The 26,679-nt window shown below is 40.9% G+C and overlaps 1 protein-coding gene across 1 annotated transcript in view; it reads right to left on the bottom strand.

Moving 5' to 3' along the window:
• Positions 1 to 26,679, bottom strand: part of LOC126234947 (agrin-like) — a 1,214,606-nt gene that overhangs the window by 364,987 nt on the left and 822,940 nt on the right. The window contains exons 5-6 of the mRNA XM_049943685.1: positions 25,578 to 25,802; positions 4,624 to 5,004 (exon numbers count right to left, since the gene is read on the bottom strand). Of these exons, the coding sequence (XP_049799642.1) occupies positions 4,624 to 5,004; positions 25,578 to 25,802 (606 nt within the window). The remainder of the gene's footprint in view (positions 1 to 4,623; positions 5,005 to 25,577; positions 25,803 to 26,679) is intronic.

Here is a 26,679-nt window from a genome sequence, read left to right as displayed (position 1 = left end):
GTATCAAAATTGCGTGAGGAAGATAAACTTTGCAGTTTCTATTGGTAGTACCGATTGCGTCAGCATTTCCCCTCACACGACTGTGCACACCGCAAAGACCAATCTTGTCATTTAGATTTTTTGAAAGATGCCGATGTGAAGAAATAGCACACTAGCTGCGTTAACACTTGTTTTTAAAGCAACTATTGTGCTATTTCTTCACATCGGAAATCTTGTTATTCGAATCACATCCGCCATCCCCTCTCCCCCCCTCCACCTCCTACTGCTATGCTATCCAACTCCTTACTTCTGCCACCTATACTTGCTTCACACAGTCAAAGAGAAAGACTGGACGTGATGAAAGCTCAAAAACCAGTAAGACTCCTTCACATAGTGAAAGTATAATTATGTTCTACTACAATTTCAAAAGAATAATCTCACATATTTACCGAAAATTGCAAAAAAATGTAATGCAGAATAAAAGGCGCCTGGCCAAAAACCGCAAAAATGATTCATTACAACACAGTATTGAAGCCAGAATGCCTATATCCAAGCGAATGCCTGGCATTAAACTACAGTTTAGATGAATTAGAAGTAGTATAAAGGCGAATTGTAAGGAAAAATTAGGACCACGAAACACAGCAGAAGGTTGGAAATCACGAAGTAATGCTGAAACATACCAAAATATAGAACATAATTGAAACGTAATGAGAAAAAGAAGGCTCATATTTTTTAGACATTTATTTCGAATGCAAGATAGTACATTAACTAATAAGATTTTCAAATGTTCGTGGGATAAAGAGTCCACAACAAGCTGGGTCCACAACGTGAAAAAAGGATTTAGAAAGAAACAATGTGAAACCAGACGACATAACCAATAGAGAACCCTTTCGGGAAAGAGGACTGAAAACGGAAGGATTCCAAGGCAGGGTAGCTAAAAAAGCTGGTTCAAAATGGTCTGAAAACAGAAAGAAGAAACATAGTGCACAGATAAAAGGATACTGGAGGAAATGAAAGAACTAACAACAAAGAACTGAAATTTTTTAGGTTAGATGGCCTCGGGAAAGTACAGAAAGGGCAACAGCCTCAAAGGGTGCGGGGCAAAGTCAGTACAAGCCGGGACCAAGCAGCAATCGGTATTGTAACTGTAAACTGTCGAAGCTGCGTTGGTAAAGTACCGGAACTTCAAGCGCTGATAGAAAGCACCGAAGCTGAAATCGTTATAGGTACGGAAAGCTGGCTCAAGCCAGAGACATATTCTGCCGAAAGTTTTACAAAGGCACAGACGGTGTTTAGAAAGGATAGATGGCATGCAACCGGTGGTGGCGTGTTTGTCGCTGTTAGTAGTTGGTTGGTTGGTTTTGGGGATTAAAGGGACCAGACTGCTACGGTCATCGGTCCCGCTGTTAGTAGTAGTTTATCCTCTAGTGAAATAGAAGTGGACAGCGCCTGTGAATTATTATGGATGGAGGTTATACTCAACAATCGAAGAAGGTTAATAATTGGCTCCTTTTACCGACCTCCCGACTCAGCAGCATTAGTAGCAGAACAACTGAGAGAAAATCAGGAATACATTTCACATAAATTTCCTCAGTATGTTATAGTCTTACGTGGAGATTTCAATTTACCAGATATAGATTGACACACTCAGATATTTAGGACGGGTGGCAGGGACAAAGCATCGAGTGACATTATACTGAGTGCACTATCTGAAAATTACCTCGAGCAATGAAACAGAGAACCGACTCGTGGAGATAACATCTTGGACCTACTGATAACAGACCCGAACTTTTCGACTCTGTAAGCGCAGAACAAGGAATCAGTGATCAAAAGGCCATTGCAGCATCCCTGAATATAAAAAAAAAGGAAGGAAGGTTTATGTGTTTAGCAAGAGTAATAGGAGGCAGATTTTAGACTACCTAACAGACAAAACGAAAATTCCTCTCCGACACTGACAATGTTGAGTGTTTATCGAAAAAGTTCAAGGTAATCGTAAAATGCGTTTTAGACAGGTACGTGCCGAGTAAAACTGTGAGGGACGGGAAAAACCTACCGTGGTTCAACAAAAAAGTTAGGAAACTACTGCGAAAGCAAAGAGAGCTTCACTGCAAATTTAAACGCAGCCAAAACCTCTCAGACATACAGAAGCTACACGATGTCAAAGTTAGCGTAAGGAGGGCTACGCGCGAAGCGTTCAGTGAATTCGAAAGTAAAATTCTATGTACCGACTTGACAGAAAATCCTAGGAAGTTCTGGTCTTACGCTAAATCAGTACATGGATCGAAACAGCATATCCAGACACTCTGGGATGATAATGGCATTGAAACAGAGGATTATATGCGTAAAACAGAAATACTAAACACCTTTTTCCAAAGCTGTTTCACAGAGGAAGACCGCACTGCAGTTCCTTCTCTAAATCCTCGCACAAACGAAAAAATGGCTGACATCGAAATAAGTGTCCAAGGAATAGAAAAGCAACTGGAATCACTCAACAGAGGAACGTCCACTGGACCTGACGAGTTACCAATTCGATTCTACACAGAGTACGCGAAAGAACTTGCCCCCCTTCTGACACCCGTGTACCGCAAGTCTCTAGAGGAACGGAAGGTTCCAAATGATTGGAAAAGAGCACAGATAGTTCCAGTTTTCAAGAAGGGTCGTCGAGCAGATGCGCAAAACTATAGGCCAATATCTCTGACATCGATCTGTTGTAGAATTTTAGAACATGTTTTTTGCTCGAGTATCATGCCATTTCTGGAAACCCAGAATCTACTCTGTAGGAATCAACATGGATTCCGGAAACAGCGATCGTGTGAGACCCAACTCGCTTTATTTGTTCATAAGACCCAGAAAATATTAGATACAGGCTCCCAGGTAGATGCCATTTTCCTTGACTTCGCCGGCCGGAGTGGCCGAGCGGTTCTGGGCGCTACAGTCTGGAACCGCGCGACCGCTACGGTCGCAGGTTCGAATCCTGCCTCGGGCATGGATGTGTGTGATGTCTTTAGGTTAGTTAGGTTTAAGTAGTTCTAAGTTCTAGGGGACTTATGACCACAGCAGTTGAGTCCCATAGTGCTCAGAGCCATTTGAACCATTTGCACCTTGACTTCCGGAAGGCGTTCGATACAGTTCTGTACTGTCGCCTGATAAACAAAGTAAGAGCCTACGGAATATCAGACCAGCTGTGTGGCTGGATTGAAGAGTTTCTAGCAAACAGAACACAGCATGTTGTTATCAATGGAGAGACGTCTACAGACGTTAAGGTAACCTCTGGCGTGAGACAGGGGAGTGTTACGGGACCATTGATTTTCACTATATATATATATATATATATATATATATATATATATATATATATATATATATATATATATATATATACTCCGTGCACCAAGTGCCTATCCGCTGCAGATCTTCCTGCATTTCGCTACAATTTTCTAATGCTGCAACTTCTCTGTATATTACAGCATCATCCGCGAAAAGCCGCTTGGAACTTCCGACACTATCTACTAGCTCATATATATATATATATATATATATATATATATATATATATATATATATATATGAGCTAGTAGATAGTGTCGGAAGTTCCATGCGGCTTTTCGCGGATGATGCTGTAATATACAGAGAAGTTGCAGCATTAGAAAATTGTAGCGAAATGCAGGAAGATCTGCAGCGGATAGGCACTTGGTGCACGGAGTGGCAACTGACCCTTAACATAGATAAATCTAATGTATTGCGAATACATAGAAAGAAGGAACCTTTATTGTATGATTATATGATAGCAGAACAAGCGCTGGTAGCAGTTACTTCTGTAAAATATCTGGGAGTATGTGTGCGGAACGATTTGAAGTGGAATGATCACATAAAATTAATTGTTGGTTAGGCGGGAGCCGGGTTGAGATTCATTGGGAGAGTCCTTAGAAAATGTAGTCCATCAACAAAGGAGGTGGCTTACAAAACACTCGTTCGACCTATACTTGAGTATTGCTCATCAGTGTGGGATCCGTACCAGATCGGGTTGACGGAGGAGATAGAGAAGATCCAAAGAAGAGCGGCGCGTTTCGTCACAGGGTTATACTTTAACCGTGATAGCGTTACGGAGATGTTTAGCAAACTCAAGTGGCAGACTCTGTAAGAGAGGCGCTCTGCGTCGCGGTGTAGCTTGCTCGCCAGGTTTCGAGAGGGTGCGTTTCTGGATGAGGTATCGAATATATTGTTTCCCCCTACTTATACCTACCGAGGAGATCACGAATGTAAAATTAGAGAGATTCGAGCGTGCACGGAGGTTTTCAGACAGTCGTTCTTCCCGCGAACCATGGGCGACTGGAACAGAAAAGGGAGGTAATGACAGTGGCACGTAAAGTGCCCTCCGCCACACACCGTTGGGTGGCTTGCGGAGTATAAATGTAGATGTAGATGTTGGAAAGTGGTCCTCATGTGGCTTCCTCGCAATATACAGGCACTTGATACTGCAACTGGGGATCGATATTTCGATGAAAAATATCGCGTACGTATGTGGCCTTTTTGGAAAATATGTCGACATATTGATAGATGGATACATCGATATTTTATCAACAGCTCTACTGGGCATCATGAGTGCTGTACGTGGAGGTGTTATTGTTGTGTTTGTGTACTGACCGCAGGGCCCGTCGTGCAGCAGCTGTATGTCGGCGCGCAGGGCGCAGGCGGCGCGGCGCAGCTCGCACTCGCTGCCGTAAGAGACGAGGTCTGAGCCGCAGACGGGGCGCAGGCGGTGCGCCGACAGCTGCGCCTGCGGGCACGCGGGGCAGGCGGCGTCGCGGCAGCGGCCCGCGTGCAGCACTCGCGGCGGGGGGACTCCGCGCAGGCAGGCGGCGCGCCGCAGGTGGCAGGCGCTGTCGTGGCCGCCGCCGTCGGCCGCGCACACCGGCCGCAGCACCGGCGCGCACGGCGGCCCGCAGTCGCAGCGCGCCGCGCCCCCGGAGTCGACGCTGCACTGCGCGCCGGGCCCGCACTGCACGCCCGCGCACGGGTTGCTGCCTGAGCACACAACGCTTCTCAGGGCACTCCTACGCTCTCTCCGCACACCGGCGCACTGCCGCACCTAATGAGACTCCAGACAACACGTAAATGAAGAGTAGAGCAGCCGCTAGCTCCTTATACACTACTGGCCATTCAAATTGGTGCACCAAGAACAACTGCAGATGATAAACGGGTATTCATTGGACAAATATATTATACTAGACCTGACATGTGATTAAATTTTCACGCAATTTGGGTGCATAGATCCTGAGAAATCAGTACCCAGAACAAATACCTCTCGCCGTAATAACGGCCTTGATACGCCTGGGCGTTGAGTCAAACAGAGCTTGGATGGCGTGTACAGGTACAGCTGCCCATGCAGCTTCAACACTATACCACAGTTCATCAAGAGTAGTGACTGGCGTATTGTGACGAGCCAGTTGCTCGGCCACCATTGTCCAGACGTTTTCAGTTGGTGAGAGATCTGCAGAATGTGCTGGCCAGGACAGCAGTCGAACATTTTTTGTATACAGAAAGGCCCGTACAGGACCTGCAACAAGCGGTCGTGCATTATCCTGCTGAAATGTAGGGTTCCGCAGGGATCGAAAGAAGGGTAGAGCCACGGGTAGTAACACATCTGAAATGTAACGTCCACTGTTCAAAGTGCCGTCAGTGCGAACAAGAGGCGACCGAGGCGTGTAACCAATGGCACCCCATACCATCACGCCGGGTGGTACGCCAGTTTAGCGATGACGAATACACGCTTCCAATGTGCTTTCGCCGCGATGTCGCCAAACACGGATGCGACCATCATGATGTTCTAAACAGAACCTGGATTCATCCGAAAAAATGACGTTTTGCCATTCGTGCACCCAGGTTCGTCGTTGAGTACACCATCGCAGGCGCTCCTGTCTGTGATGCAGCGTCAAGCGTAACCGTAGCCATGGTCTCCGAGCTGATAGTCCATGCTGCTGCAAACGTCGTCGATTGCGGTAAACCGCAATCGCGATAGGCTACAATCCGACCTTTATCAAAGTCGGAAACTTGATGGTACGCATTTCTCCTCCTTACACGAGGCACACAACAACGTTTCTCCAGGCAACGCTGGTTAACTGCTGTTTGTGGATGAGAAATCGGCTGGAAGCTTTCCTCATGTCAGCACGTTGTAGGTGTCGCCACCGGCGATAACCTTGTTTAAATGCTCTGAAAAGCTAATCATTTGCATATCACAGCATCTTCCACCTGTCGGTTAACTTTCGCGTCTGTAGCACGTCATCTTCGTGGTGTAACAATTATAATGACCACTAGTGTAGAAACGAGTTCTGTACACTTGCTTTAAACTCGCCAAATGGTGCTAAGACCTCATCTTCGAACTTGACGTCTCTATACGCTCAGAGACTCGACTGCCGAATCTCCGCCATCGGCCAATTCAATTTTTCGTGAGCTAATTATTTAAAATTTGGCATATTATTGTGAAAATCTGCTTCTTGCATTTGGAATGTGTACTGATTGTTCTGTTTTTACAGTATTTTAAGTGGGACATATATGTCCTACTGGATACGAGGAGGAATAATTAGTTCCCTAAACTTATTCCTCCTCAAAGTCACTACTTTCTTCATTTGTGTGGCCTTATTTTCCGCAGCTGCTTTACAATCCTTGAGGATATTTTCTTTCTGTCGTTGCAACTACAAATAATGCGTGTTTTTTTTTCACCAGACGCTTTCCGATTTATTCAGATAAAGCATCGTCAGTGGTCTGTAATTAAATTATTTACAATTTGAGTTGCTCACAATATCCCATTACAACATACACATTCACACGTACCATTTCTGTCCTAGGATGGTCAATCGTATAGATATAACGCTAGATGAAAACGAACAACTGCTCTTAGAAAAAGGTCTAAAACACAATACTGACTCACCAGCAAATGAACAACAAATAGAAGATCTCATTGTAGAATCTGAATATAGTGGCTAAGTTATGCTGGCAACACTACAATACACAAACCACAATACATACTTTGAAGTAAAAAAACAGACAGAATACTGTCGTCTGCGAAAAAAATGTGCTGATTAAAATATAAAAAATGAATAGTTCTGCACAGCAACTAAACATTAGGCTACAACTATCAGTGTCTAATGAACAAAAACATCAATGGCTTTTCCCGATATTGGTGAGAAACCAAACGGAAATCACCGTAAGTAAAAAATGGCTCAAATGTCTCTGAGCACTATGGGACTTAACATCTGAGGTCAACAGTCCCCTAGAGCTTAGAACTATGTAAACCTTACTAACCTAAGGTTCAAATGTTTCTGAGCATTAGGGGACTCAATATCAGAGGTCATCTGTCCCCTAGAGCTTAGAACTACTGAAACCTAACTAACCTAAGGACATCACACGCATCCATGCCCGAGGCACGATCTGAACCTGCGACCGTAGCGGTCGCGCAGTTCCAGACTGAAGCGCCTAGAACCGCTCGGCCACACCGGCCGGCACCGCAAGTAAAAACCAACATATTGTTAACTAACTGTTTTTCGATCTTTAAGCAAATCAAAATGGAAATACCTTAATTGCAAATCATTGACGATGCCTTACCTCAATAGAGCGAAACGCTTCAGGTGAAAAAAAAAACTCGCGTTTTTTGTAGCTGCACAAATTAAGTGACCCATAACATATATTTCGAAAAGTTTAAATTTAATCACTGGTCAGTTTATGGATATTAACTTATAAATTGTTGCCCGTAAAATATCAAAATTGATATTAAAGCTGGAAGAGGAGTCATATCTCTTTCCATCGTAATGTAAACAGGCGATATATTTAGGAGGTTGGGTTTGATGGGCTACGACGCGCTGCACTCAATGTAACGACTATGCCGCACGTGCAGTTGTGGCCTGTATTTCTACTTCTAATGTGCTTTATCAAATTAGTTACAGTGTCATTGTAAGTTAACATTGCATTAGTAGTTATTTTCGTTTTAAAACTAGGGATAGAGAATCGCAAGTGCAGCAGCAGAGTTACTAATATACAATATGTGTAATTTTTTCTCTTTGCACAGATCCGTTTACGAAACAGTCAGTAGCAGGTTTGCTCACATATTGTCGACCAAATGTTATGTACCCCAGCGAGCAATCAATGTGAAACGCCACCAAACTTAAATTGGCTAGTGGCTATATATTCAATACAAACTTATCGAAATATGTTCATTGAGTTACTGAATTACGAAATTAATAATGATAATAAATAGTAACAAAAACGGAATCAGTTGACTATCAGACTGCGATGTCACACTATAAGATGCGAAAGAATTAATTTTTTAATGGAAAAATTTCTTCAAAATCGAATGAGAAAAGTACCATAGCGGAGAATATGTGAATCCAGATACATCGATTTTTACTTGAAAAGTATTAGTTTTAGTGGAAAACTAGCTACAGAAACAGATTTATCTTTGCTTCATGTACTCGAGTGGCGTCATCAAAGTTCAATGTGGAAAAAGTCAGTTTCTAGTGACGCTACTCGAGCGTCGTCACATTTGGCCATGCCACAAAAGTTAAAGACGCTTTAAATTTATGGTGCGACCTTCCGCCCCACACCGGCTAGCTTCAGAAAGAAATCGAGCAGCCACCATCATGAGTCAGCGCTTCTAAAACGAAATTTTAGGTGGTTTTCGTATTTATATTTGTGTGTTATGAAAATATGTAGTTTCAGTGGTATACCTCATTAAAGATTTCTCCAAAGTACGGTGATTTTAGTACAGTTTATTTTGCTTCAATGTCAAGAAGTGAGACATAATTCTTAATTTACGTGGTTAAAGTATATGATGTTTTTTACATGATGCATGGATAAGATTTCCGTTTGAGTAAACAAGTTTTACTGCACATTTAAAGGAGATTTGTAGTTTCACAGCAGTACCCCCAAAAATGGAGAAACTTAATGCATACTTGCAGAATATTCAGATTATAGAACTGGCAACTTGAGTACCCTTGAACACCTGGCATGTGTATTTGAGAAATGAAGTAACAAGGTTTCTGAATGTATCTTTGAATAAGGGAAATCAATTATATTACAGTATCTTTTAGTGCACTTGTACGAAAAATTCGGCATTGTTAAAGACGACGGAGAAACCTTAATATTTCGTCGTACCTAACTGATGCAGTGGGCGAGAGTGAAAATATTAGCTTTCAAATGAGTCTTCAGGGCATTGTACGAGGGTCAGTCAAAAAGTAATGCCTCCTATTTTTTTTCTACGTTTAATTGTCAGGAAATTTAAATGCAATTACATAGGTTGAAAACCACAACATTGAGGATCATTTTGTCATTTTTCAATGTAATCTCCGCCCATCTCTACAGTTTTGGTCCATCTTTGAACAAGGGCATGTATCCCAGCACGGTAAAAATCACAGCTCTGCTTCCTAAGCCATTGACGCACGGATTTTTTGACGGCCTCCTCATCTTCAAAATGAATCCGATGAGCTTCTTTTAGTGGCCCGAACAGATGGAAGTCTGATGGTGCCAGGTCAGGGCTGTATGGGGGATGAGGCAAAACTTCCCATCCAATTTTGACAATCTCGTCAGAGGTGTGACGACTGGTGTGTGGTCTTGCATTGTCATGCAAAAGAAGAACATCTGCCATTGATTTTGTTGGGCGAACTCGCTGAAGACGTGCTTTAAGTTTTTTGAGGGTTGTGACGTATTGAACAGAATTTATTGTGCATCCCTGCTCCAAAAAATCAACCAGAATCACACCCTCTGTATCCCAGAAAACTGTTGCCATAACTTTCCCTGCCGATCGCACAGTTTTGAATTTTTTCTTCCTCGGCGAGCTTGTGTGACGCCACTCCATTGACTGCCTCTTTGATTCGGGTTCAAAAAAATGCACCCATGTTTCGTCCCCGGTCACAATTTTTTTCAGAAACTCATCTCCCTCCAAACGGAAGCGCTGCAAGTGTTGGGAGGCTATTGTTTTCCTTGCCTCTTTATTCTGATCGGTTAACATTCTTGGAACCCACCGTGCACAAACTTTTGAGTACCCCAATTGTTTAATAATCGTGATCACACTGCCTTTACTAAGAGAAATAATGCGACACACTTCATCTGCAGTCACCCGACGGTCACCACGAATGATGTCATCAACTTGCTGAATGTTGTGTGGAGTCACTGCACTCACCGGCCTGCCGCTCCGCTTTTCGTCAGTCAACGGTGTTTGCCCTTCAGCTTCCTTACAACGACGAACCCATCGTCTAACAGTGCTGACATCCACTGTCACAACACCATACACCTTCTTCAGTCTTTCATGAATGCGTATGGGCGTTTCACCTTCTGCATTCAAGAATTCAATCACACAACGCTGTCTCAAACGAACATCGATGTCGGCCATCTTACAAACTTCTGCTGTGCTGCCACCTGTTGACACAGAAAGTTACTACTGCAGTGGATTGCAGAAGAAGGTTTGAGGAATGGCGCCAAATTCAAATTTTTCACTTAACTTAATTTCTTTAAGTAGAAAAAAAATGGGAGGCATTACTTTTTGACCGACCCTCGTAAATAGCATCCATTGATTTTTGTTTACAAGTAATGTTTGGTTTATAAGTGTTTTTGATGCCCCTGTGCCATTTCTGCGCAAAATCCATTGCAAAATACAATGATTCCTCTTCTTCTAGATTCTCGGTTCAATTCTAATGCCATAACCTGGATGTCAATACCAGTGTCTGAATAATCTCATCTGGCGCTGTGGTGAAAACCGCGCAACTGTAAGTCTGACATGAGCGTGTGTCGAAAGAACAGCACATGGCGCTCCTCCCGTATCAGCCGTTCTGCCATTTCCTGTGGCGTCACTTTAGTTGCAAGTGGAAACCTGGCTTTAGACTTTGGCTGTCGTATTTGTTACGTATATGTCTCAATTTTATCATCAGCGATGTACGGGACAAAGTACAGCATATGTGTGTAGTGGGTGGACTTTGTGACGAACCCGTAGACTCCACTTCATTATTTTTTTTGGAAATTTTGGTAAGTTGCTATGGGGTCACCGGTCCCTATGCTTACACACTACTTAATGTAAAACTAACGACAAGACGCACACCCATGCCCGCCCAAGGGAGGACTCGAACTTCCGATGGGGTGGCGGTGGCGGAGGAGGGGGGGGGCGGAGGGGGGGGCAGGGAGGGAGCTGCGCGAACCGTGGCAAGGCGCCTCCTCAGGGAGTAACTACCCCCAGATTGAGAACTCTACTGACCTTGTAAGTAGGCTGTTTAGGTTTTTTTATTGGTATGAAAATCACTAGCTGTGCTGTGTGCAGTCTGTGGCTGTTTTGCACTGTTGTAATACTCGCCATTGTAGTAGTGTTAGGCAGCTGGCTGTGAACAGCGCGTAGTGTTGCGCAGTTGGAGGTGAGCCGCCAGCAGTGGTGGATGTGGGGAGAGACATGGCGGAGTTTTGTAATTTGTCATGAACTGCTATATATATTATGACTATTAAGGTAAATACATTGTTTGTTCTCTATTAATATCTTTCATTTGCTAACTATCCCTATCAGTAGTTAGTGCCTTCCGTAGTTGGAATCTTTTATTTAGCTGGCAGTAGTGGCGCTCGCTGTATTGCAGTAGTTCGAGTAATGAAGATTTTTGTGAGGTAAGTGATTTGTGAAAGGTAAAGTTTAATGTTACTCAGGGCCATTCTTTTGCAGGGATCTTTGATAGTCAGATTGCGTTGCGCTAAAAATATTGTGTGTCAGGTTAAGCACAGTCCTGTATAATTGTTATAAGGGGACGTTTCATACGTCGACCCTTAGCCGAGGATACCTCACTGGAATCTTCTGATTTTTTCTTGTAGTTTGTGTAATTAGTGTAGCTTTTGTTTATTGATAGCGCGTAATTGTAGAGAAAATCTCCTTTGTAATTGCAGTCTTCCATTGTTGTACAGTAAAACAGTTGTGGCATGCATGTAGATTTTCACCAAGTATTTCGCAGCTGCAATTAACTAGATATTATTTTCAGTGTTATGTTAATGTGTTCCCCTATTTTTGCTCTTCAAAATGTGTTTTTCTGTGTTGTCGTGTGAAATATTGTGACAATAATGGCGTGTGAAAAACGTAACATTAGGCTCCAAAGTAAATTGAGAAATGACAGCGAAGACGAAAGCAGTGTGTTAGCGCCACCGTGTAATGAATTAACTAATGTTCAAAGTAGTAATTTGGTAATTGTGCATAGGGAAATGGAGCGGGTGGCAAATAATGGTGTAGACAGTGAAACAGGTAGTGAACAGGGAAGCATTATCTATCGATCGGTCGGCAACAGCTCGCCTCAGGAATCCGAAATGACAGGACACAGTTTCGCAAATACTGTAGATTCAGGTTTTGGGTCCTCACCGTTTTCTCAAATGAGTGAAGACACATTTTCTGCTTGTCAAAATGTGAATGTTGCCGGTGAAAATGCACTGCCAAAAAGCATAGAGAAACAGATTCCAGACACTAATACATTATTATTGCAATTAATGCAACAAATGGAGCAAAATCAGAGACAAATGGGACAAAGTCTTCAAAAGTTAGACACAATGGAACAAAATCTTCGGAAGTTAGACACCACACTTGAACAAACACGTGAAGATTTAACTACTGAGTTACATAACATTGAATCGAAATGTCAAAAAGTCTGTAATGACGTAAAAACACAAATTTGTGAGCATTTTCAACCTATTTTTTCGCGGCATGAAAATGCATTACAGAATCACGAAGCAGCCATAAAAGAACTGCAAACCATTGTTCATGAAAATCATGAGACCTTGTCGGCTAAAATTGACTCAGTTGCAGCTACCGATTCGGTTACGCAACTTGCAAAAACTCAAGAAAACTTAAAGGACACAGTAGATTCGATTTCAACACAAATGGACACTCTGAAACTTGGTTCAGAAAAACACACTGAGGAAATGTGTTCACTATCGGAGAAAGTAGCCGAACTTTCGGATCAGTTCACTAACTTATCTACGAAGGTAGATGATAATCTAAACGACACAAAACCGGTAGTCTTTAATGATACAGAAGAGAGCGAACAAATTAGGAAACTGAAACAAAATCTGAATCAAATTAATACGCAACACCAAAGAGAAATCCGGGAAGTACAAGATCAGCTGACACAGGTAATACAAGAATTATGTATTTCAGAGGACACTCGCGCTCCAACACGGGAAGAGGGACTTAGAAATACGGAAAAGCCGCAAAATAATAACACAGGGCATTTCGGAAGTTATGAAAGAAATTGGCAATGTGCACCGAATTTTGAGATGGAACGGCCGACACGACCTAACAATGACCGATATGCGACTCGCCGACATGATGAGTTTGACTATAAGCTGTTCATTACTACTCGTAAATTCAAAACATTTAAGAATTCTGGCAACGACATTCATCCACAAGCATGGCTCCATCAATTCTCTCATTGTTTTCCTCCCAACTGGTCGTTAGAACACAGATTAGAATTTATGTGTGGCTACTTAGAGGATGAACCAGCTGTGAAGGAGAATTTTACCATGCCTTCCTCTCAGCATATTGGTCTCAAGCTACACAAGACCGAGTAAAACATAGCATCATAATGATGAAACATTTCGAACAATCTGAATTTTCCAGTCTTGTGAAATATTTTGAAGACATGTTGCACAAGAATCAGTACCTTTCAAACCCATACAGCCCCTCAGAACTCATCCGCATTTGCTTAATCAAATTACCTGAACATTTACGACATATTATTTTAGCAGGACGTTGCAAAGACGACATTGAAGCTTTTCAGGGACTGTTACAAGAACTGGAAATTGACACTGACAATCGCGGAACGCGAGAACAGGAGCACAACAATTACAGGTCACATCTGTCACAATTCCGCGATGACAGAAATAATACACGACAAGGCTATTCTTATAACGTAAATCGTGACCTAAACAGACACCACCCGTATGACAACCTTTGGCAGAGTAGTAATAATTACAGGGAAAGATCACCTCTCCGCGGTAATGACTATTACAGAGACAATCAGAGAAACAGACAATATGGGAACCAAAATAATTATTATTACGGGAGACAGAATAACTTTAGATGCAACGGTCCAGCGCGCAGTTACGATTCAGGGAGAAATTCTCCACCACTTAACCGACAAGAAAGAAACTGCAGGAACTACCAACATGCCGACAGACGATGTGATCGTAACGACAGACCTGAATTGCATCAGAACTGGCGGGATTCAAACAGGGCAGGGCCTTCTCGTCAGAGTGAATTTGTAGAAGTTAGGTCTCCAAATCCCAATAACGACGCACGCCAACAAAGAGACAATAGGCAATGACTCACACCGCTGGCAGCCACAAAACGTACTTATGAAACTAACGACGCAGCTGCCGTAGCTAGTAATTACGTAAAAATGGAAGACATTAGGGACATCTTACTCCAAGAACACGACGTAAAACATAACAACATTGCATATCCTGTGATTCACATTACAGTAAATGACGTAAAATTTACGGCAGTACTTGACTCTGGCAGTCCCATTTCAGTAATTAGTGAAACAGCCTTTAGCAAATGCAACAAATCGAACGATTGCCCCACACTTCCGTTACGTAAGATTAAATTACAAGGTGCAATCTTTGGAAAAAGTGTAGATGTACGCCAACAAACCAACTTAGAATTCTTTTGTCAAAGCCACAGTTTCTCTATGAACTTTCTTATTGTTCCATTATTGTCGACGGAAATTATATTGGGAGTAGAATGAATACAAAGCAATCTTAAACTTTCACGATGCTGAAATAAGTTTAGAGAAGGAAGGTAAGTCAATAGCTTTGAAATTTGAAGATTGGCTCTCAAACCATGACGAAGAAATTAATCGGCTTTACCTTCTGTTGGACAACAGTTCGGAATTTTCTACAGAACTAGACACTAACAATCACTCTGCAAGTACTTACAGGGGTGATATCGACGGCGCATTTGATACTAATGAGTTAATTCAGAATAAAATTCAAACAATTGAAAATTGTAATGACAATGATAGGCAAGAACTTTTAGAGATTTTACAAGCACATTCCACAGTTTTTACTCACAAAACAGGAACAATCAAGGGATTTCAATACCAATTTCGTGTTCGTGAGCATACTAAATTTTGTGTTAGACCATACGTAATTCCGGCGCATTATAGGGACCGTGTTAGAAAAAATGGTTCAAATGGCTCTGAGCACTATGGGACTCAACATCTTAGGTCATAAGTCCCCTAGAACTTAGAACTACTTAAACCTAACTAACCTAAGGACATCACGGACACCCATGCCTGAGGCAGGATTCGAACCTGCGACCGTAGCAGTCCCGCGGTTCCGGACTGCAGCGCCAGAACCGCTAGACCACCGCGGCCGGCACCGTGTTAGAACAGAAGTACAATCTATGCTTGACGAGGGCATTATTGAGCCTGCAATAAGCTTATACAACAATCCATTACATGTTGTTGAGAAGAAAAATGGATCGATCAGGCTTGTCTTAGATTCGAGACAAATCAATACTATCATCATTCCTGAAACAGACAGGCCGCAAACGTTGGAAGAACTTCTTCAAAATTTTAATGGTGTAAAAGTGTTGTCTTCCATTGATCTCAGATCCAGCTTTTATCAGATCGAACTTCATCCAGAATGTAGAAAATACACAGCTTTCCTTTGTTTCGGCGTTTGTTATCAGTTTCGGAAACTTCCTTTTGGTTTGAACATTTCTTCAGCAGCATTCATTCGCGGGCTAAATTCCATATTACCTGAGTTCTTAAAACGTCACATCACCTTATATGTGGACGATATTCTAATAGCAGAAGCTTCATGGGAACAACATAATCGCATCCTCAACAGTTTGTTACGTATTTTTGCAGAATCTGGAATTACAGTTAACTTGGAAAAGTCTGAATTCGGTAGGTCAAAGGTGAGGTTTTTGGGACATATTATTTCTTCTGAAGGCATTCAGCTGGATCCTGAAAAGTTAGAAGCAATCAGAGCCATTCCAGTTCCATCCACAAAAAGACAAGTCCGCAGTTTTCTAGGTCTCGTAAATTTTTACCGTCGTTTTCTGAATATGCAAATTCTTGTTACACCAAAACTTGGTTCTCTCACTGGAAAAAATACTATTTGGAACTGGGACGAACAAGCAAAGTTGGAATTCAATTCTTTGAAAGAATCGCTACTTAACGCGCCAATACTAGCACATCCAGATCTGTCACAAGATTTCTGCCTTAGCACGGATTCTTCTAAAGTCGGTCTTGGTGCCCATTTATTTCAAGAAGCCACAGAAAATGACACTACCGTTCAGAAAACCATTGCTTTTGCTAGCCGAGTGCTAACAAAATCTGAAAAAAATTATTCCGTTACTGAATTAGAAGCTTTAGCTATCGTTTGGGCATGTAACAAATTCCGTTTCTTTCTTTCTGGTAAGCACGTAAAAGTATACAGTGATCATCGTGCATTACAATTTCTTATAAATTAAATCATGACAGGTTAAAACGTTGGGCATTGTTTCTGCAAGAATTCCGCTTCACAATAGTCTACATTCCTGGCAAGGAGAACATTGTTGCGGACGCACTGTCACGCGCACCAGCTGGGCTGGAGAAAAGAAACACAGAAGGCAACCTCGAGAAAAATTTCAGTATTCTTTACATTCAGAAAGTCGCCTTTGAAAACTTCATCACCACATCTTTAAAGGACATTGCTCATGAACAAGATAAAGATCCGATTTGGAAAGACATCAAGAGAAAATCGTATGAAAAGACACACACACAGATTCGGCATTATTACCTGGTTAGAAACAACATACTCTTCAAACGCTGCACTGTTGATGACAAGCTATGGGTACTTTGCATTCCAGACGATTTTGTTAATAAGCTCATTTGGTACATTCATTTCAGCTACGCACATTTTGGTCCACGAAAATGTTATCATATTCTTCGAACGACTTGTTATTTTAACAATATGGAAAAGAGAATTCGAAGAGTCTTGTCTATTTGTAAACTTTGTCAAAAGGCGACACCATCTACTGTTTCACATCGTGCTCCGTTGTTTCCTATTATTCCTTCTAAATTAAAAGAATTTGCTGCTGTTGATCTCTTGGGACCGCTTGTCAGAACATCTAATGGATTTTCGTACGTTCTAGTCGCTGTTGAACTTACTTCAAAATTTGTTTCTTTCACTCCGTTACGTAAAGCCACTGGACGGTCTGTATCCAACGCCTTTGTTAAAAATTTCTTACGTGATATTGGACACGTTAGTAAAGTCATTTCTGATAACGGACCGCAATTCAGATCTGCTGTTTGGTCACGCATGCTTCGCAACCATAAAATCAAACCTGTTTTTATTTCATTGTACTCACCACATTGTAACCCCTCCGAACGGATTATGAAAGAAATCAATAAGCTTTGCAGACTTTATTGTCACAGAAAGCATCAGCATTGGGACAGATATTTACACTTATTTCCAAACGTGCTGAATGAAATGCCTCATGATTCCACTGCTTTACCACCTACTCTTGTACCAAAGAATGAAGAACCACCTAACAGAATCAGAGAGCTCGTACCTTTCCCGATTACACATAAACTTCGACACAAAGACATAATTGATTTGGCTCTTAAAAATATAAAATCTGCAGCAGACAAAAGGAGAAAACTACACGGTAAAGCAAATGCAAAGAAATTGTATATTGGTCAGAAAGTTCTCATTAAAGCTCATTCATTGTCACATAAGAAGAAACACTTGAGTCACAAATTCTCTCTAGTTTACAATGGACCTTACAGAATCCGACGTATACCACATGATAATTGCGTTGAAGTTGAAACTCTGCGTACTAGGAAGAGTAAAGGTTTACACCACATTTCACATGTAAAACCGTTTATTGAAAGATAATCTGCTTTTTAACTTTGTCTTTGCCATATAACTTTTCACTTTACATTGCTAGTAAGCTTTGTCAGACTTAGAATCTGTTAACATACAACAATGTTTGAAGTTAAATATCCAATCAAGAACCAAGAGAACTTATTTAAACAGAAATTACGAATGCATTGTTATTGTGAACAGACGACACAGTGTTATTGTGTGTGTGCATTCTTGCGTAACGACTATAAGGCTCACATACTTAGAACATTTACCAGTACTGTTAATGAGATTTTAATGCAACATTTTGGTTTACTTGAAATTTGGTGTATCATGAGGTAAGTACATTGGCTTCTGCAGAACTTAGCTTTCGGAGGACGATAACTACGACACTTCCACAGAGATTATCTTACAGCAAGACGCACATTTAGCGCTACAGTACACGTATTTGAGTGATTAATTTCGCACTTAAAACATTTATTTTTTTAAAGATATTTGAAGTGCAATGATACAAGGGTTTTCCGTGATACATTTCATTCCATTGCTGTAATCTGTAACACCTGAGGGTATAATTACATTAATCCTCAGGGGGGTACGCGCCTACTTTGTGTACCATGTGTTTGGCAAGCACAAGGAGCCCTAGCTAATATGGTATTTGCTTATACAACTTTACACATCGGTACCATATTTCTATAACACATAAATTACACAGCTATCTGATCATTTAACTGAAAGAGACAAACTTTTATTTTACTACATCAGTGACACATGTTTACGCAATTACACAGTTGGATAACTTCACACTTATGAAATTGTATTTTGTCTGTACTTTGTGAACTGTCCATATTTTTTCGGAACCATTGTGATACTATGAGAGCTTTGAATGATGGATTTGGTATGGGATCATGATTTTTAAAGTACGTTTGAGGTGGATGAAACTTTTGACATGAGCAGAGAATTTTTTTTAGGTTTTGAAATTATTGCAGAAAGCTACGACGTTTTTGAGATTTGACTGAGGTGTTATGATGTTATTTTTACGACGACGATGTGTATTATGCTGCTGAGGTATGTTTATGATCAATAAGATGATGATACCGTATATGAGGAATTTGATTATGCTACGTATTTCTCATGATGAAATATTGAAGAAGTGTCGACGAATATATATATGTATAATGAGGTAAGGAATAATGAGTAGTGGTTAGGGACGCTGATTTGTGAAAAAAGGATGTTGGAAACCAAGAATCGTACTTTAAGAGTTATGAAATGTGTGTAAATGCATGAATGTATCACAATGCTGACGAAAACGTTTTGAACACTGTTATATTCATAGGATTTTGTATCTACACATTTGCAACGAAAATTCTCGACCTCTGAAATTTTTTATATGAGACTGCCACTGTAGCGGAAACTGCTGTCGTAAATATTTCCGTAAGAAAGTTAAGTGACCACCTGCACGTAATGCGTCGTGGGCACCCAGATGGGCGACAGTCGCCTGGAAAGAAGTCATTAGTGTGTGCCAGAGGCACAGGTGGAGAAAAAAAAAGGGAGGCCATTATCCTCGCTATTGACGTTCCTTTGTAGAAAGCATCACAAATACGACACGCTCATTACTTGGAAACATATGATTACTCGTATTTTATGCTACTTACTGAAATGCTTATGAATTGATGGGAAATATTCGTACAACTGCACACCTGATTAGGACAAGTGTCTTTCTACGAGAGTTGAGAGAATTTCTACTAACTTATGAAATGTCACATGACTATTGAATGATATTTTTATGCTTTGTTTTTCATAGTTGCTTATTTCATTTGATATCTAGTTTCCAGCTGTGTTGCAGCATTGCTTTTATAAAATAAAATGCATTTGCTAATGTGAACACTTTCTGTCAACAGATCTATTAAATAATAGTTTTGTAATCCACATTCTTAAAAAAAAGGAATTCTTGGAATGGAAAGAACAATAAGAAGGGACTAATAATAGTAACTGCATATATAATTTTCTTTTCGAGTACTTGGTAATTTTTGTAGAATTAGTTTTTGTGGTGCACCACTTTAATTACATGGACATTAAGATGTGAATATACATTTCCCTTGTCTGCACTGTTGTCTTTAGTGTAATATTTTTTTCTGCTTGAGCTTTGTCATGTTTAGATATAAGCTGCTGTTTGCCAGGCATAGTGTTACTGAATTTGACTTTGTGTTACTCTGCTAAGCCAGTTTACTACTGATTTATTTTTCTTGTTTGCTGCTCATTGCCTTATATTAGTCGTAATATTGCAATTGTTTGCCAATGTCCATTTTTTTTGTCATTGCTGTTTGTGTTATTTGTTTTGTGCTACTGCATTGCCTCGTCCCTTAGTTTAGCATCTGAGTTCAGTAGATTTAAGTTAGCTTAAGAGGGGGTAGCCTATAAGAGAATGAGTTGCGATGAATTTGAAGAAATGCACTGAGAGGTTATACGAGAAAAGTACAGAAAGCAGGTATAGATAGGACTTTTTGGAAATAATGAAGAATGAAGGGAGATCTCTGAGAAGTAAAGAAAGTTTTGTTTGCAAAATACTGCAGTACAACAAACCCTGTCCTTTCCTTGTGTTATCCCACTATATGTTTGTGTACCCTTGTGTATTTGTTTTCTTCCTGTCTCTGTGTAGTTTCATAGAATCTTTTCTTCTTCTAATACTAAGCTACATTCACTATGATGAGGAATACTGTTATCCTCAAATATAATATGTTATTTACTTTGTAAATATGTTTAGACGTTATTTATTCTGTTTTGTTTTAATGCTCATGTGTGAAGTTGATGTTTCAATAATTATTCTGATCTTTTATGTATTTACTTATGTCATAATTCCTGTAACACTGATGTATATGTTATTTCGATTCTTTTGTAAAACCTGTATTACAAATGTTATCTGTATTGTTATGTTCTTTAATGATGTATTTTGTACCTTTGTAATTGTATTCTTATGTTATACAATTGTAATTGACACCAGTTCATCAAATTAAGTAACTTGTAAGTTCCATTTCAGTGCACACGTTTCTGTTGGTCATAGCATATGGACAATATGTGAGAAGTAGGGACTGATAGTGTTTGCACATGTGTTAATAATTCAGCAAGGGACTGGATAACAGCATTGCTGGTTCCAAGGACATTTCAAACAAATTTTTTGTGAGTGCACAAGTGGTGGCTATGGACTTGCTATATTGTCTGCAAGACTCTTCAAGGGTGATTGTGCACCTGCACAGTCGCAGCAGATGGCTGCTGGCCATCTCTACAAGGACTACAGTGGGTCTGCATCTTTGATGACCCACCAATACCGTTATTTCTACAAGGACTACAGTGGGTCTACATCTTTGATGACCCACCAATACCGTTATTTCTACAAGGACTACAGTGGGTCTACGCCTTTGATGACTCACCAATACCATTATTTCTACAAGGACTACAGTGGGTCTGCACCTCTGGTGGCCCACCAATACCATACTCTCTACCAGGACTACAATGGGTCTACTCTGTGATGACCTACCTACCAATATTCTTCAAAACGTCGAATGACTCTGCTGTAGGTTTGCTCTGTTGTGGCCCATTATCTGTCGGCATTGTCTTTCCGTTGGAAGGACAACACTACTTCTTCAAGACTGCATGGAAATCCACTACTTCCGTGTGCATTTTCTTTTACTGCTCAGACTTTGAGGAAAACACTACTATTTTACTGTGATAAACGATCAGCACTGTCTTTATGGACTGTGAGAAAATTTTAGCTTTTGACCAACATTGTATCGATAAGTGTGTGCATTTGATTTCTTTGTTATTGTAATTATGAAAAATTTTATCAAATAATTATTGGCCACTGCCCAAATCAATTTGTAAAATTTTTGTGGGGAGCATGGGGGCTATGTAAGTAGGCTGTTTAGGTTTTTTTTATTGGTAACGCCACCTCTGTATGAAAATCACTGGCTGTGCTGTGTGCAGTCTGTGGCTGTTTTGCATTGTTGTAATACTCGCCATTGTAGTAGTGTTAGGCAGCTGGCTGTGAACAGCGCGTAGTGTTCAGTTGGAGGTGAGCCGCCAGCAGTGGTGGATGTGGGGAGAGACATGGCGGAGTTTTGTAATTTGTCATGAACTGCTATATATATTATGACTATTAAGGTAAATACATTGTTTGTTCTCTATTAATATCTTTCATTTGCTAACTATCCCTATCAGTAGTTAGTGCCTTCCGTAGTTGGAATCTTTTATTTAGCTGGCAGTAGTGGCGCTCGCTGTATTGCAGTAGTTCGAGTAACGAAGATTTTTGGTGAGGTAAGTGATTTGTGAAAGGTATAGGTTAATGTTACTCAGGGCCATTCTTTTGCAGGTATCTTTGATAGTCAGATTGCGTTGCGCTAAAAATATTGTGTGTCAGGTTAAGCACAGTCCTGTATAATTGTTATAAGGGGACGTTTCAACCTATGTGTCTGTGTGACGTGCCGCTCAGGCAGTCCTATAGCGACTTAAACTGAAGCGCCAATACAGCTGGCGGCCGATCTATTGAACATCTGCTTCTACGCTCTCGGGGTCACGGTAGATGTATGCGCTCTTGAAAATGAAAGAAAACTTGTGAACTGAAACATTAGGTATTGCCCTCAATTACCTTCTTTAGATCATAATTAAAATAAATAGTTCTGCACCCGAAGGATTACCTATGCGAAGATCCCTGCAGAGGGATCGAGACGCTTTCTGTGTTGTCGTGCAAACACTACATCCATGTAACTTCCTGCTACTTCACACTCGCATTCCTGCTCCAGGCAACTCATTGCCTCCCATACGCAACCCTCAGTCGTCCACCTGCTCAGCATCATTTCAAGTACTCCTTCTTACTTTGATTGGAGTACAAAGTAAATAGTTTAAAATACGTGCGGATAAAAATTCCCTTTTTCCTTGTTGATTATCAGTTTTGGCACACTGACGAGCCATATTGAGATCTCAAAATACTGAAAATTGCGTATAAAAAGTTAACAATAAAAATAGGCCTATATTCAGTATTTATTGTTTTTAATTTTTTTGGTGGTTTGATTTGGGGGAGGGGACCAAGCAGCGAGGGCATCTTTGCCATCGAATTAGGGAAGGATGGAAAAGGAAAAGACCTAAATCGGGAAGGCCGGAGCCAGGTTTGAACAGTCGTCCTCCTGAATGGGAGTCCACTGTGATAACCATTGCGCCACCTGGTTCGGTTAACATTTTTTTATTATTATTTTACAAACAGCTGATAATCAGTGTTTATTTACTGCAAATATACTGTTATGGAAACAATTTCTCGCATTTATATAATTTAAATTTACAAAAAATTTAATTTATAAACATCCTTCTTTTACTAGGGTCACGACCGTATTAAATTAGTCGGATGATAGTGGCGTCTGGCAATGGTTTCGTGTAGCCATGACGCTACACCTCAACCAGCTTGCTGACAGCTCTCACACAGACAAGTCCTTGTTCCTGTTGTGAATATTAGAAGTGGTATATTTTTTGCAGCCACTCATGCGCGATGCAGCGGTCATTGCTGTCAATCGTTTGTGCACATATGTGGCAAAATGGGCAGTGTAACAATTTTGATTAGGGATTTACGTTATCAGTTTATACAACCAACTACGAGTTTTCGTTTGGGTAAGGTGTTTCATATCACTCATCATATAGTTTTGTGTGTTTTAGTGTGTCACGTTTCATCATTTTTCCGTTATTTTTTGTCCACACATGTTTTAAATCAACAGATCACTTACATCACCACTGGCAGTATCAAAGAATAGCATAAATAGTTTATTACACGTCGCTTTACGGGGGTCGTGAAATTCTTTTTTTATTTACCTTGGGTGACTTAGCTCTGAGAATATGACGATGTGTAATAATTGTGACACACTGCAAAACATTTCAGACTGGTATGTATTACATAATGGGAATTCAAATATTAAATGTATTTTGTGTTTTTCACTTTTTATATTCACTTTTCTGTATTTTTAGATCTGAAGATGGCTCGTCAATGAGCCGAAACCGGTAATCAATTAAGACAATTTGCGATCTTGACGTGGGATTTTTAGCCATACATGTTTTAAATCAAAAGATCACTTATCTCTCCACTGGCAGTATCAAAGAATAGGATAAATAGTTTATTACACTTCGCTTTATGAGTGTCATGAAATTCTTCTCTTAAAATGTTGGTGAAGCCTTTAATTATTACCATTATTATCAAATGCAAGTAAAAATAAAAATAGAGGTGGGCATATTTATACGTCACTACTTAACGTAGTTGCTGCGTTTCACCCTGTTTAATTTATTCACTTTGTTAAGTTCTCCTTAGCACGACACCTGTAATTAAATTCGCTTGATTGTTTGTGGGGTGATCTGTTTGTTGGTGAGGTCACCCGGTGCATGTCATTCTGACATCCATAGAGGTATGTCGATTGTTCAGCTGTAACCTCATACCGTGAACCCTACACATATGAATCAGGATGCGAGTGGAGATTTGTAATTAAATGTTTTGAAGAATTCGTCGTAAATATGGGTAGCTACTCTGCTGCGAATTGCACTAACCATCCAAAAAAAGGTTTTCATATGTTTAGATTTCCAAGTGACCTCAAACGAAGAAAAAGATGCTCCATATGTTGCCGCAGAGACAGCTGGGAAACAGGAACTGACGCTCAGTTATGTACTGTAAGTATATGTTAGTATAAACTAGTTACATACATGAAACCAGTTGTATGCAGTTTCCCCAGCCGACAACTATGGTGAAACAGTTCGTCTCAAAATTTTTCGATTCATATTTTTGCAAAGTGGAGAGGAATATTTTATTGTTACGTATTTATACGCCGTTATCATGAACATACGTAAACAAACTGAATGATACTTAACAATATTTCTTATGTAGGTACGGTAGAACGAGTTATAATTAAGATATTTTATAGCGGATTGATCATTTTGAGGGGATCTGCACAAGTAAAATAAAGTTTTGAAGAATAAAAATTTGAGGAATAAAATTTTGACCATAGCTCAACAAGCAACCAATTTTGTGTTTCACTTTTCTGTTACTGATAAGGAAATTTAATAACAGCATGAATTCCACATACACAAATTTTACAGTTGGTGTTTGGGGGGAGGGTGGGTGGAGGTTTTACTCAGACTTGTCCGCTGGGCAGGAACTAATACAACTCAATGAGCAGAAAATAACAAAATGTTAATTTTGGGTCATAAGCCTATGTGAACATACTTCTAGGATTGAGTTCATCATGCATGGTACACTTCTAACGCCTTCATAGTGCCACATTCGTAGAATAACTACCTACAATTAAAAAATGAACTCTGCTTTTGTAAGTGCCTACATGCCGGCAAAAACTAATAACAGGCACAGCTTGTTACTACATAATATATTTATTTGAAGGCCTTAGTACCGAATTGTAAACTCATTACATTTAATATTTGCAAACTACCACTCAAGTTCGGAGCCATCATTTCTGTAGCTGTGTAACATTACACTTAAAATTTTCTGTTACATGGAAAAGACATTCTAAAATACACGTTAAATTTCTACTCGGTAAGCTTCATACACGCAAATTAAAATATTTTATAAGAAATACTGGAAAAAAGTTGCGTGAGTAGGTTGACCACCAACAAAGTAAACACAGTCAATTCCTCAGAGTTGGGGAAAACGTGGCGGACGATTCAAAGCTCTAGTTGCGGCTGTGACGTCACTGGGGACCCACCTGAGGTGCACTCCCCGCGGTAGATGATGCGCAGCGCCTGTCGCCGCAGGCAGGCGTGCCGGTGCATCTCGCACTCGCTGCGGTAGGAGCGGCCGTCGGAGGCGCAAACGGGTGCCTGATGGCCGCCGCCGCTGGAACACGTGTCCTCGCAGCGACACGTGGGCCGCCGATCCTCGTCCAGCTGGCACACGCCGCCCGCCTCGCACTCCACCTCCGCGCACGGGTCTGCAACACAAAACAACACGGCACCTCACGCTATCATGCGGAACATTGTGTTGGCACAGACCAAAACGCCACGTAAATGAAACAACAAGTTTTCTGTTACCAGTCACTGTTTATTTATCTCCACTACGCGTTTCAAAGGTTTAAACATCCATCATCATGTGGATATACATTTGTTAGTATGTCTGTCTCTGTGTGTGTGTGTGTGTGTGTGTGTGTGTGTGTGTGTGTGTAAAAAATGGCTCTGAGCACTATGGGACTTAACATCTGAGGTCATCAGTCCCCTAGAATTTAGAACTACTTAAACCTAACTAACCTAAGGACATCACACACATCCATGCCCGAGGCAGGATTCGAACCTGCGACCGTAGCGGTCGCGCGGTTCCAGACTGAAGCGCCAAGAACCCATCGGCCACAAACGCCGGCTCCAAATTACACACACACAGCCGGCCGGTGTGGCAGAGCGGTTCTAGGCGCTTCAGCTTTGAATCGTGCCTCGGGCATGGATGTGTGTGGTGTCCTTAGGTTAGTTAGGTTTAAGTAGTTCTAAATTCTAGGGGACTGATAACCTCAGAAGTTTAGTCCCATAGTGCTCAGAGCCATTTGGACCATTTTTGTAATTTGGAAATTTGTGGTAAGGACTATGGGACCAAACTGCTGAGGTCATCGGTCCGTAGGTTTACACATTACTTTATCTAACTTAAACTAACTTACGCTAAGGACAACGCACACAACCATGCCCGAGGGAGGACTCGGACCTCTGAAGAGGGGACCGTGCGAACTGTGACAAGGCGCCTTAGACAGCGTTGCTACCGCGTATGTTTGTGTGTGTGTGTGTGTGTTGTGTTACAAATTTTTGGAAGAACTTATGGTACTGTCT

The sequence above is a fragment of the Schistocerca nitens genome, chromosome 2 (genome assembly GCF_023898315.1).
Source record: "Schistocerca nitens isolate TAMUIC-IGC-003100 chromosome 2, iqSchNite1.1, whole genome shotgun sequence".
Lineage (NCBI taxonomy): Eukaryota > Metazoa > Arthropoda > Insecta > Orthoptera > Acrididae > Schistocerca > Schistocerca nitens.
Note: the sequence above shows the minus strand (reverse complement) of the source record. Positions and strands in the feature narration are given on the sequence as shown.